The 13,689-nt window shown below is 37.3% G+C and overlaps 1 protein-coding gene across 10 annotated transcripts in view; it reads right to left on the reverse strand.

The window, feature by feature from the left end:
• Nucleotides 1-267: 267 nt before the first annotated feature.
• Nucleotides 268-13,689, reverse strand: part of CALD1 (caldesmon 1) — a 269,935-nt gene continuing 256,513 nt past the window's right edge. For 8 of the 10 annotated variants that reach the window (XM_050323371.1, XM_050323368.1, XM_050323367.1 and 5 more), the window contains 7 exons: nucleotides 10,160-10,203; nucleotides 9,974-10,052; nucleotides 7,627-7,764; nucleotides 6,570-6,665; nucleotides 3,881-3,961; nucleotides 3,552-3,585; nucleotides 268-1,943 (listed from right to left, as the gene is read on the reverse strand). In XM_050323371.1, the coding sequence (XP_050179328.1) occupies nucleotides 1,912-1,943; nucleotides 3,552-3,585; nucleotides 3,881-3,961; nucleotides 6,570-6,665; nucleotides 7,627-7,764; nucleotides 9,974-10,052; nucleotides 10,160-10,203 (504 nt within the window). In that variant the 3' untranslated portion in view covers nucleotides 268-1,911. Of the gene's footprint in view, nucleotides 1,944-3,551; nucleotides 3,586-3,880; nucleotides 3,962-5,439; nucleotides 5,528-6,569; nucleotides 6,666-7,626; nucleotides 7,765-9,973; nucleotides 10,053-10,159; nucleotides 10,204-13,689 lie in introns of those variants that run through there. The other 2 variants (XM_050323372.1, XR_007629896.1) reach the window with 2 other exon arrangements.

Below are 13,689 nucleotides of genomic sequence, written 5' to 3' on the forward strand. Positions count from 1 at the left end.
CTGAGCACACTGCCTCTCAGATGATGCACAGCTCCCATCCTCTATTGATAGGAATGACAATTAGGATTATTTCCGCCCCTCCCCTCCCCACCCCGCAAAGAATATGTGTGTTAAAAGCTGCCGATTTTGTGATTTGTCTATCTCCTGAAGGATAGTACATCAGGAGGGACACTTCAGGGTTCTTTGCACTAGCTTATCTTACACGGACTTAGCACAATTCCCATCCCAGTTACAACTGGGCCATTCCTACCCATTAACAAACAGGACTGCTGATGGAAATATTCCATTTATTGTGGATGCAGTTTAAGAATACATTGTATGAACAAATAATTTTTATTGCAGCTATCAGATGTATTTGAAAGATTCAGAGGAGCATTTACAAAACCCCAAAACAAAACATGAGAACTCCTAGACAATGTCAGACATAGTGTCCCCCCTACAAATAACTATATGCATTTCTATATGTAAACAAGTTCTTTCAACCAAGCAGGTCAGCTCATCTTTGGCTTGAAATATAACAATATACTTCTTTAGGAAGAAGTCAGATCCTGTAAGAGATGGAAGTGGTGAAAAGGAAGATCCTGGGGGGATGCACTACAAAGCTGTTAACAATGTACTCAGGCTAATTGAGCTGCTCAGTTTATGCCACCCGTATGCTGTAGGATGTAAATGCTAAACTGTATGGCGTGTAAATTCAAAACACGCTGACGTCCTATAGCCATGTGTTAAATATATACAAATGAAAACATCTGTAAAGAAGATATTCAAGAGAGAGAGGTAAGAAGAAGCGCATTAAAGATAGAGGTTTACTTAATTTTTTGGTGGACTTGGTAGGCAGCACTGATGGATGGCAAGATTTAGAGTATAGTGATTTGAAACAAACTCCAACTCTGTTTAGATTTTTTTTTCTTTTTAATTATGGTAGTTTTATATAAATTAAACTACAACGTTTTATACAAGTGACCTATTTTTGACCCTCTATACCCTTACCTTTTCCTCTTTTAAAAACTATACTTTCTTTTTAATTACCCATTACTGGGCAACTGACATTTAAAATTTTTTAATACTTATCTCACCATACCTCTAATAGCAATTATGAAGTCTTACTATAGAAAAGTGTGTAATTTTTTCTTTATTTTTTTTAAGCTGTGATATTGGCTAATTATGTGTGTTTATTACTAATTATAACACTCTAGCACATGTTAAAAGCATTCTACCGTTAGTAGTGCCTTTAGGCTAAACTTTGTAAAGCTACGTGTGTATATATTCTAAATTGCATTCAATCACTAGTCACTAACAACAAAAAGAAGTATCAGTACCGCTGTCAGCTAATATAATCATCCAAATTTAGGTCTTAACTTAAACTAGAATGGAAAACTTGATACTTAAAAAAAAAAAGTATAAAACAAAAAAATAAAACACATTATTGATGCAGTATTTGTCATGACATGGGCAGCTTACAGAAAATATTACATTGTCAACTAAAGATATTTCTTCCATGCCTTAGTCTAAAGTGCAGAAAGAAAGACTTCTGTATTACAAAAGTAACCATTGTTTTTATAGGTTTACTGCACACCCTTTCTTAAGCAACTTTACTTCAGATGCATTTTGGGTTGACCTCTTATGGCAGTTGAAATCACTGTTCAGGTACATAGTTATGACTATCAGTAGGAGAGTCTACATATTTCACAGCATGAGTTTCTGTAGGAATAAAGGCTCTTGTGCAAAGGCAGTACTATTATGATGAAACTCTAGACTGATTGTTAAATACAGTGCTAATATACATGGTTTAAAGTGGTATAATGCAAAAAGACATTTTAGTAAATAAACATAAATATAAAAAGAACAATTTAGCACTTTTTCCTTTTTTCTTTCCCCCAAACTGATTGGTCCAGCATCTTTAGTGGCCTTCTATGGTTCTTTCTCAAATTGTCTCAAACCTGCTGAGAAAAATAAAGATTAAAGATGGCTTGAAACAACACAAATACATCTCTAAAATAGAAAAGGCACAGCTCTAGATTAACAACATGTAAGAAGGCAGGACACAAGCTGGGTGCTGCTGTGCTCATGTACTGCGATTGCTCAGAGGTGGTTTCCAAGAAGCAAGCAGGATTTCACCTTGCTTGCCTCCAACAGCCTGAGGAAGCAGTTCAGGGGGTGCTCAGGAACACCCACACAGAAATGCAGGGCTGCTCCTAAACCCATTACTCTCCCCAGCCACGTGTGGGTGCACTGCTAACACCTTCCACAGAAGCAGAGCTGCACTAACACTGAGTGAGCCTGAAAACCCCTCTCCTAACAGTTCGGTTTAAAAAAGGAGAAGAGGGAGAAAACAATTGGGGTTTGCATGACTATAAACCAATAAGAAAAGTTCACAGGCATACCATGCCTGTGGCTTCACATACGAATGTGACGAAAAATGTTTGCACATATTGAAGTGTAGAAAACTGAAAGTTTTTCCATATTCAACCATTTCATTCTTAGAGTGGAGGAATGTTGCAAGGCATCTTTAAACCTATTAAAGTGATCCGTGAATTTTCATTCTTCCCCATGAGTCCTCAGGCACATAATTGGTTTAATTGGCTTTATTTAGAGTGTTTTAGGTTAAAATGGAAATTAAAAAGCTAAGAGGGCGATTTTGCTAGTGGTTCCAAAATTACAGTATTAAGACTATTGTGCCTTGAAAAGACAGCAATGCGCAGCTCCAGCAAAAACATTCCTGCTGCTGAAGGTGTTTGAACTCCATTCCAGTCCGGGTATGCAGGAGTACAGGAGATTTACCATCAACCAGAAGAATTATTTCTAAAAATCAACACTACTGAGTTTTCCTCAGGCTTCACCATTACCCAGTGGCTGTGTTTAAAGTCAGATGCAGGGCTGAGCACTGAATTTCAGTACTCAGGCTGACTTCAGAGTACTGAAATCTTCCTTTTCTGCTCAAATGATGTTGCTGCAACAGCTTTGTTTTTTGAGCTCCCCCTCTCTGCTCAGGAAAGGCATATCCATTCCCACTGCAGCCTTTAAAAGAGCCTTTCCCAGATGCTTTGCATTTGCTGTAATTTGTCAAATGGCCATTCCATTCATCAGCCCATGCACATTTTAATGATACTCCCCAGCTACATGAAACATGCTATAAATATCTCTTGAACAAGCCTTTGGAAACATGGCTGATGCACTGCTAGTACTCAGTCCTCCTAGAAAGATGATGTAGGTTTATTTCTCAAGCATTCGTGTTTTGATGGTGTTGCAATGGAGCTTTTGAAAGGCAAAGGCAAAAAGGGCTTTACTGGCATCAGCATTAATAGCTGTAGAATTTTAACACCGGTACACCTCTGCAAAAATGTGGCAATATTTCTATACTGTAATATGTGTCACAATATATGTATTATATTATTATATGTATGATTTTATTAAACTATATGTGTACAATGTTATTAAATATGTGTATAATATGTCTAACATTATACATATAATAATATTATGTTATATATGTAATAACATGTATTACAATATAAAAACAGGTGCAATGTATGCATTATGGTATTACTTACCATTGGCCTCTGATTTTTTCCCCATAGCTGATACCTGTTTGAAAAAGTAATAACCCATAATTAAAATTCAATAGAGGAGAACATTGTTTTATTTATAACAAGAAAAAAAATCAACTCCATGCAAGACAGATTCCACAATAACACAGCTCTGCCAAATAGGTGTTTAAAAGTTTTCATGGCTTTCTGCACCTCATAGTATTTTCTTCTATAGATAAAGAAGCAGGTTAGTAACAGAGGACAAGGCCTCATTCCAACTGACTGACTGTATGAAACTGAAAGAAAGCCTTCAACAGAGATATTATCCTCCTAATAATGCACAGAAGTACTACCTTAGAAGAAGAAGCTGGCTTATCAACTGACTGCTTCTCCCAGAGGTTACGTTTGCCGGATACGTCTCCTGGTTTCAAATCCTGTCAAATGTCAAAGAACAGAAAACAACATTAGTTCATGTTTCTTCTAATTTGCTAAACAAAATGTTAGAATGCAACTTTCTCATAAAAAAAGTTCAAGAACATCCACCAGTGATAAGTATTACATTGTCTATCAATTATAAAGCAATTCAGAATGATACATCACATAAGGACTCTGCACATATACATGCTGTAAGAGAAGAAACAATCCCACCAAATCTGTTTTGTATAGTACAGGCTGGTCATCACTGCACTCCCTTGGTTGAACATAGTAAGTTAAGAGTTACTGCCCAAAAGATAATTCCATTTTTTGCAGAAAAACCCCCACATTTTTTCAGAGGGAGGAATTCAGTTTTTCTTAGGGAGGAATTCAAAAGATTGTTTCAGTTATTTTAGATCAAAATAAAAATATTTCATACAAAAAAACTCTGTGAAAAAATAGAGTAGAGGCTTTTAATACAACAGAAAAGCAGATTCTACTCTCCATTCTTAAATATAGGTTTTAGGCTTTATTACTGTAGCACTTCACATCCATTTGAATTTCCATTGCATCATTTGTAATCTTAGGCTGTACCAATCACTAGCCTGATAAAAAAACCCCAAACCACAAAACTCAAAACAAAACAAAAAACCAAAGAAAACCAAAAAGATAGAGAAAGTAAAAGAATAATAGTATTCTCTGAAAATGTTATGGAGACTAAGCAAAACTCCATAAAAATATTAAGCCTCTTCTTGAAGAAAAGGAGGGCTACAAATCAAAATTATGTGTGCTAGGCTAGTGGTAATGCACCTGCTTAAGGACAGATGGATTGATATCTAACAAGAGATTCAAACAATTTTGGACATAGGTACTCTCATTTTCAGAAAGTATTCAAGTCCTGTATGTTTCTAGAATCTTGTTCTTGCCATCCATAGGTAGATAGGTTTATGCACATGAGAATTTCTAACTCTAAAAGTTCTAAACTCAGTGATGAATGGAAATGTGATTTCTGCAAGGAATATTTGCACCCAACAGAGGTGTTCTAGAATGGATCATAACCTGCAGCTACAGAGGGTTGCAGATGTTTAAGACTTGAAGCCAATTATATACTTCAAAAAACTAGTTCATCAGTAACAAGAAGGAAGGAAACAACAAAATTGCAATTGACCTTATCACAAAACCACTTGCAGTGGAGATTATCACAATACCATTTCCATAGTCCTGAAATCATTTGGAATATGTGATTTAGGTTCACCATAAAATTAACTGAGGTCTTTGTTCCCTCTACTTTGAATTCAATATTGATCCAAAACCCGCAAGTATCGTCATGGTCACAAAAGCTTGGAACGTTTCTTTATTTTGGTGGAATATCATGGGGGTAAAAAGGTATTTGCTAACTAAGAAATTCTAGCTTTCCTGGAGAAAAAAAAAAAAAAAAGTAAAAATCACACATTATAGATGTATATCATTCTTCATAGTCAATTATAAATAGGTTTACCTGACCAACTTAGCAAACAGACCCCCAAAGAAGAATAGGAGGAGAGTGGGCTCCTTCAAGCAGAGATATTGAAAGAAGAAAGAACAATCTATTGAGAAAGAGGGAAATTAAAACATAGATAGAAACAGTTGGCTGAAGGAAAAACAAGAGGTTAGTTTTATGTTTTCTAAAAGATGCAACTTAAAAGAGAGAAAAATCCAGAGGCAAATTCTATACTGATTTTAGCAGTTTTGATTAAATACAGTGAACATTAATGACTTCTTTTGATTTTATATTTGTGTCCATAAGGACACAATCTCCATGTAGATACCAGTAAATACTGACATTAGGGACAACACTTCAAAATTTCAAGCTCCTTTTTGGGACAAATAGGAGCACGAACTGAGAAAGAGCTTTTCAGGCTGCATCTTTTATAAAGGGCAAGTGGACTGGCAGAAAAACATTACACAAGAATATGAAAAGAAACAAGTTCTTTAATAGAATCCTGAAGTTTAACCATTAACACCATGACTGATATCCTGCCATTCTCCAGTATGGATATTTACAGCTCCAGTTCCTCATCCTTACCCTTCCCCATCCCACAGTTACCTCTTTCTGCTCCTTCCCACATCCACACTGCTGCTTCTCACACTCCCACTTTATTACCTGGAAAGCATTTTCTACTCTTCTTCTTGCTGAAGTAATAGTCATGCTAAAGGCATTCATTAGAAATTATATTTAATTTCATAAAGAATTAAATTATTTCAGTTTATTTTAAAATATACTTTGAAAATTTTTACAGGGTAAGAGTCAAAGCCCAAGTGTTTCATGAAGGGTCTATGGCTGGTAAGTTCTAAATTAGTGGTAAGCCTTTTACAGGTAGTAAATTAATGTCTTTTCCTTGCAGAGAAGGGCAGAAGTGCTTTTCTGAGCACTTGCCTTTTTAGGTCATCCATGAGCTTTTAAGGTGAAAACTGCCCTCTTTCATCTCCCCCTTTTCTGAATCAGCAGCCAGTGGGCCTCTGTGAGCTTCCACAAGGACATTAAGCAAGGTTCCTCCAAAGACCACCAGCTGGTCAAGGAAGCCCTGTCACCCCTTCTGCCCATGGAAAGAACCCACCTACTGAAGAAGTAGTTGCAAGTTTACTTACAGAAGGTTTTGGAGCAGATGATTTGCTGCTCTCTGGGGTCTTGGTTAACCACTCGTTTATTCGACTGGAGACACCCACCTTCAGTCCAGCAGTTTCCTGCAAAACAATAAAATCTAATCAGAAGACTATAAGAATAGCTTTTGCTCTGTTTTCATGGTTTAGATTTAAAAGCAAAGACAAGCCTGAGTTTAATATAGAGGCCCTCACTGAGCCTATGACTAGAGTCATCCTGTCTCCTCTGAAGGTATTGTCCCTACAAACTACAATAGTACTACTGCCCTCTAGTTTTCAATAATGATAAACGTGGACTGACAAAATCATTTCCACTCCCGTGAACCCAGGATGTTAGACATAAACACGCTCTTTCTGTCATGAGCCTGAACTCCAATAGCTTAATAGAAGAGACACCTGTCTAAGTCCATATTTTTTGTTTTGTTACACTATTTTTTTTCCAGAAAAGCACACTATAGAGAAGCTAAGGAGCCTAAAATTTAAAACATTAAAATCAATCTTTAAAAGGTTAGAACAAATTACTAAAATTTAATTACTATCTGAAATAACCCTCTTCAGTTTTTAACCCCCATGGCTCAGTTTTTTGGCTATGATAAATGCTCATCAGCTCACATCTATTTATAAAAAGAAGATCTTGCCTTAAGATCTTACATAGAAAAGATAAAGGTCTCACAAATACTTCTGTGCATTATCTATAAAACATCATCACTATCTTGCCTATTTAATCCTTCTCTGACCCCCAAAAGAACTTTTCCCAGCACAAAGAATTTGTTTGTACTCTGCTTGAACTGCCCAGATATATTTGTCTAAGATATCTGATGTGGCTCTGGAATGTCTCATAACTCAGCTCAGTAGGTTACTAAACTCTTGCATTATACTCAATATTGCAGCCACAAATTTTGTGGATTTCTGAGGTCCTCAGTATCCTTTGGGATATTCTTCACCAGTGATGTCAACAGGAGCAGACATGCTTACTCACAGGAAAGTGAATGGCAAGGTCAGGCCCATAGCATAATTCTTTATAATCATTATGTTCCACGCAAACCTTATTTGGTGTTGCTGTCCCAGAGGGTGATGAAAAAACATTCCCTTTCTCCCACATACTCTTGATATTACGGACACCCTCAGCTGCAACATGAAGGTCAGAAGCTGCTGGCTTAACTGGTCTTGAAGCCTTTGTGCCCTGGAAAAGAATTGAGGCCAGTTGGTGTTTGGCATTAAAAGCTGGAGGTGCAGGGTAGTTTGACTTTGGGGCAGTGCTGGAGAATGCTGTAAGTGGTTCTAGCACTGATCATGCAAGGATGAAAAGCAGCACTCAGCTCAAAAAGCACCACTGAGACTCTCTTCCCTTTTTGATTTAGTTGCACCCTTGGCACAACTAACTGAGATTATTGAAATCACTGAGATTTTTTCATTCATTTCTAAAATTTATGGCAAACCGTAACTCTGCACAGAACTGCTCCAAGGCTTTAATTTGTCCTTTTTCAAATCTTAGCACCTAAATCCTGTAAGCCTGGCTCTTTTAGGGATATGGCTAAGGAAATCCTTATTTAGAGGCAGGGAAAAAGGCTGCTCTGTCATTCAGCATCAGAGTCTGCTCCATCTGTCCCAGACAACTTAACCTTACAACACAGGATTTTAGGGGTAAATTTCAGCAATTACAGTATATTTGGAGTAGGGTAATCTTTTTTAAAGAGTGGAGAATTGGGGTGGGAATTTTTTGGTTTGCTTGTTTGTTTTGGTTTTTTGTTGTTTTTTATTTTTTTTTGGAAATGTGCTTTTTGCATAGACACTCGACCAAATTCTTCATCTTTCTTATTTTCAAAATTCTTGTATATTTTGCATATCATAGATTTGATGAGAATGAGATGAGAAGGAGAACCTGTACGAGCTGAGGCTTTGCCTCTAGTTGCAAAGCAAGTCAGATTTGGCAGATTTTGAAAACATTAAAAACTCAGCAAAGGAAATATTTCAAGTCAGATGGGAACTGTATATAGTTTGAATCCACATTGCCTTCCTCTTACTGTAGAGCTATGCTTTTCAATATCTAAATGGAACACAGCCCTACTGAAAATATTGGAGAACCTAATATAAGTCAGAAAAGGCATGGAGTGAAGCAGCATGACAGAAGTTCTATGCCCCTGTTTTGATGATATGGGGACTACTGGGTGCCATGCTGGCATTTGTCTCAAATGGAGGAGTTTGAGCTACCTTTAACTTGACCTAAGTGCTGGAGGCAAGCCCAAGCCTTCATCCTTTCATCCATGTGCTTTTTTTTTCATTGGCAACTGGCACACAATATAAACTCTCTGGCTGATAAGCTTTCTAGCAGAAAGGTTAAACAGGCAGCAGTACCAGGAAAAAAGACTATTAATTGATCTTGAATGACTATAGTTTCCTTTACATTAAATGATAATAAAGCCCAACCAATTAAAACCTTAGTGGAATACTGTGTTTAGACTCTACATGCAGATGAGAGGAGAAAAAAAATATCCAGCAGGGAAGGAAGAAGTGCTATACCTTTGTCACAGCTATCAATATCATATCCTTTTGTATACTATTGTATTTCCATAACACTTCACAACCCAGTCCAGTCAGCCTGCTATATTAACTAGTAGCTTTCACACTCACTGATTTATAAAAACAGCTAAAAAACCCTCGAAACAACAACAACAACAAAATCAAATTCCTATTTTTCTGTGAACTATGAAAAGAAAAAGTCCTCAATTCTGGTTCCTAGGCACATTATTAACCACTAGTTGTCAAAATCACCTGGGGTCAAATTCTGCATTTTAATGTGATTCTGTTTTTCCTTTGTCACTTCTTAACTCCCTTGTTCACTGTAGTGTATGTCTTTGCCAAGGAATTTCACTCTGAAGTGGCAGTGAGCAACACAAACCTAGTTCTCTGTTCTAAATAAGCTGCTAAGTCAGCTTTGCTTATGATGGCTATCAGCTCTGTGCACATAATTCTCTCATCAGGTAAGAAGAGGATGTAACTGTCACTCAAGATGCTGACTGAGTCCTTCAAGAGCTGCTCCAAGTTTACAAAACAGTAAATAGAAGCATGAAAGGGAAGAGGTTTTGTTTAGCTATATATCCAAATGTTGGTTATAGGGATGCCTGAAACATTTTCGTCTTGAAGTCACAGTGGGTTAGAGCCTGGTGCTAATAATGCAAAGGTCATGGGTTTGATCCCTGTGTGGGTCATTCACTTAAGAGCTGGACTCGATGATCCTTGTGGGTCCCTTCCAACTCAGAATATTCTGTGATTCTGTAAAAAAGCATTTGTGACCAAAAAATCCCTGCAATTCTTAAACAGTAAAACATAGGCTGATTAAAGCTCCCAAAGCCATTAGTAACTACATCCATTGTGACCTGGAGTTAACTTACCTCAATTGCACTTGTGTATTGCTCAAGTCTACTGTCAATCTTTGAGACAACTGCTGTCGTCTGGGTGGGCTTCATACCACTGTAGGAAGTAGGTAAGAAAACAAAAAAAAAAAGAAAGAAAGACATTATTATGCTCTCCAACTAAACTCTACTATTTGAACTGAACTTACTGTTTCCTTACTTTACCTCTTCTGAGCAGATTTGTTCAAAAATTCTGTTCTCTCCTCTATCTAGAAAGAGAGAAGAGCTTTAAGTTTAAGGTTAATAAAGAAGCAGCCTATGCAAGGCCAGGCTAAAATGTCATTTTATATGTCAAAAAGTCTGAAAAAGATACACTCCAACAGAAATCATCACAGACACACACAAAAGTTTTATAAATAGCAACCTATTATGATACAGATTTATAAAGGTGGATGTATTTTCTGCATGAATGTTTGCATCCTACACATTTCTTCAGAGCATCATTTTTTGTAACAAGAGAATAAATGACCAACATAGAAAGTAAAAAAGGGAAGAAGTTTATCTTATGGAAGGGTTTGATGTGCACCAAATCTACATTAAATTTCTTCATAATTCCCACATAAGAGCAAGTTACATATCTCTTGAGAAATACAGCAAATTTAATAAAGTTTTACTGAATCGAGATATCAGACTAAGCCAGGTTTGGATGTCAGCCACATCCCCTCTCTCAAGTATGTTTTTGGAGGACACTAACAATTTCATTTGAACTCCAGGAAACCAATCAGGCTAAACTCTGCTTGTGTTCAAGCAGGGTCACTGCTGAGTCAATATCCTCCAGTTGTTAATATACAAACTGATACCTTACATTTCATCCTTATTTTCTACTCTGTGTACAGGAAAACATTGTGATGTTTTCAGGGAAGAGGAATCATGAAGGTCTCATATGACTTCTGTATAATCTCTCAATATTTTGAATACAAAAAGTGAATAAAGTTTTAAAATATTTCATGATGGGGTGGATAGGTGTGTGTCTATTTGCCTTCTGGGTCAAGAAATATTTTCATCAAACTTTCTCAAGTCTTTTCCACATTACTTTTCTTCACTTCTCATCTGAGGCTCTACACATTCACTTAAAACAAAATATATGCAAGCAGCTCCAAGGGATTGAAATGACTAAAAATCAGTGTGGCTAGATTCCTGGACATTTCTCAGTCTCAGTAAGGGTTCTCTATTTTCAATTTACTTTAACAGTGACTGCTGTGGCATTCATGCCTTTAAAATAAGGCAATGACAGCCATTTCTTTAAATGGTTGTCTTCTATGCCTCTAACATCCAGGCTGTACCAGAGCACTAAATCCCACAGCAATCCCATCAAAGGGCATGACTGTTTTATTTCTTACACCCACACAAGCAAAAACTCAGGCAGTTCACTTCAGTGGAGAATTTGCCAAACAAGCTCACTGGAGGAACTCCAGCTAGCATCCATCCAGTTCAAAGGCACCTCTGAAACTCTAAATATATAATTTACACAGTGATTTATGTTAACAGTTTTAGTTGCTAATATGGAATCTAAAAGCAGTCCTGAGTGGAGAGATGGGCTTTGCTAGGGTAGATCCCAAGTGTTTCAGCGAACTGATGTCACAAGGTGGCAGCAAAAGACCAGGCAGGAGCAGAAGCCATCGCCCCGTGTCGGGAGCAGAAGCGTTACCTTTCCCTGCCGGAACAGGTTACAGCTTAGTTTCACCTAGAGGCATTGCCACAAAACGAGAAAGTAAATTATTTGATTAAAAGTGACTAAACAGACCAAGGATGGGAAGTCAAAACACGTCTCCTCTCTTCTACTACAGTATAGTGGAAGTTTCCCCCCCAGTGCTGATTTCTGGATCATAATGGATCAGCAATGCATCAAAATGATGAGTTACAGCAGCAAGAGCCTATAGTTTCTCCCTTGTCTGTCTACAACTGCATCAGTGAAATGCCGGTGGGCAGCAAGGACAAATAATATGCACTATCTCAAAGAACTAGGACTCAAGGTAACCACCTAATAATCAATTTACAGAATCTTCATAGTCTTTCATGTGCAGGTGGAGAAATGCTTCTGCACAGCAGGAAAACCAGGCTTCAGCAGGCACTAGTGGAAGAGGGGCGTAGATGGGAGAGAAGAGGGACACGTATTCTTGGGGTTGTAGTAAAAAGACACAAAAGTGGGGTCGTTCTTTACCCACTGGAAACAGTGGTTCTCAGACCACCTGGTGTGGTATCCGGAGTAAGTCAGGGATTGTTCAGAAGAGGAGAGTGAGGAAGCAAAACAGAAAATAAACAGGAAAGCAGAGTTACGAAGCAACCCTCAGAGCTCAGCAAGATACTCTGGCTGAGGAAGCAGGTGCCTTGTGTGGAGGGATAGAAATTTTCTACACATGTATATGAGAAATTGTTCTAAAGCATCTTCCTCAAAACACTGTATGCATGAAGCAGAAGCAGACATTGAATACATCTAGAGCAAACAAACCAGTATACACACATGTATTCAACATATAGGTCAAATACAGTTAGACTGCATAGCAACATCTAAAGGTCATGTATCCACTGCATATCACACAAACTCCATGCAAAGTATTTAAAATGTTTGACACATACAGTAAACAGTATTACAAAATAGATCTGTAAAAGAAATAGGCAAAGCAAAGTTATTAGCATAAAATGCAAGATATTTTCTCAATTTGAGACAAGAAACTAAGAATAATCTTTTTGCTACATTCATTTAAAAACGATCTTGTTAAATAGCTTGGACTGTATTTTGTCACCAAGGAATACTTTCAGAACACACAAGTATTGAAAAAAGTCAACCTGCCAGCCCCTAATTAAATTATGACCAGAGAGAAAGAACATAGGCTGCATCTCTACCACCTAATGTCAGCTACTTGAAAGTTAAGCATTTAGTCAAAATTAATCATTTTGTTTCTCTCTATAGTCAGTGGAGAGGTAGAGGAGCTCACTTCAGCATTAGTATTATTTGTCTGCTGAGGGTGGCTCTCACGCTACTGAACTACCAAAGAAGTTTAGATTGGATAACAAAATGCCTAGATGGACACCTACCCTTCTGCTGGCAAAGTCAGATGAAATGAAACCAATGGACATGAATCAAAACCATGTGGATTCTTATACCTGATTAAGGCCTTACTCAAAGAAGTCAGCACATACAGGAGGCAAGGAAGAAATTAAGCAAGATGTTATACAGAAAAACATGTTTGCATTTATCCACATTCAATACTATATAGACGAATGTTTGTTTGCTGATTGTGCAAAAAATATCTTGCCAACTGAAAGTGCAAGTTGAAGTGTGGGTGTCAAAGTGGTCTGTCTTCCATCTGTTTCTGCTCCAAGAGCAGAAACAGAACAAAGAATGAGTTAACACAATATGAGACTTGGAAACAAAAAACATTAGATATTCCCAGTAAAACCTATTTCATACAAATGTATTAAGTGATTCCTAGAAATTTTGGATATTTGGATATTACGCAACAGAAACTTGTAAATAGATATACAGAAAAACTCTTCTTTAAAAATGCGTTAAGGAGGAAGGGGAATATAAAGTGCACACAGAAAACAGAAAACCCTGTATTATAATTTTGCCTAATATCCAACATGGAAGAATGTAGTGGAAATCCATTTGCCGTGGTAGTCCTTGGGAATAGAGTGGCTTCTCCTTATCCTCCCTGAGTGGCTCACATTCTCTTTTGCTTCATAAAGCACAG

This window comes from Myiozetetes cayanensis, unplaced genomic scaffold (genome assembly GCF_022539395.1).
Source record: "Myiozetetes cayanensis isolate MyiCay16 unplaced genomic scaffold, myiCay2020 scf3, whole genome shotgun sequence".
Classification (NCBI taxonomy): Eukaryota; Metazoa; Chordata; class Aves; order Passeriformes; family Tyrannidae; genus Myiozetetes; species Myiozetetes cayanensis.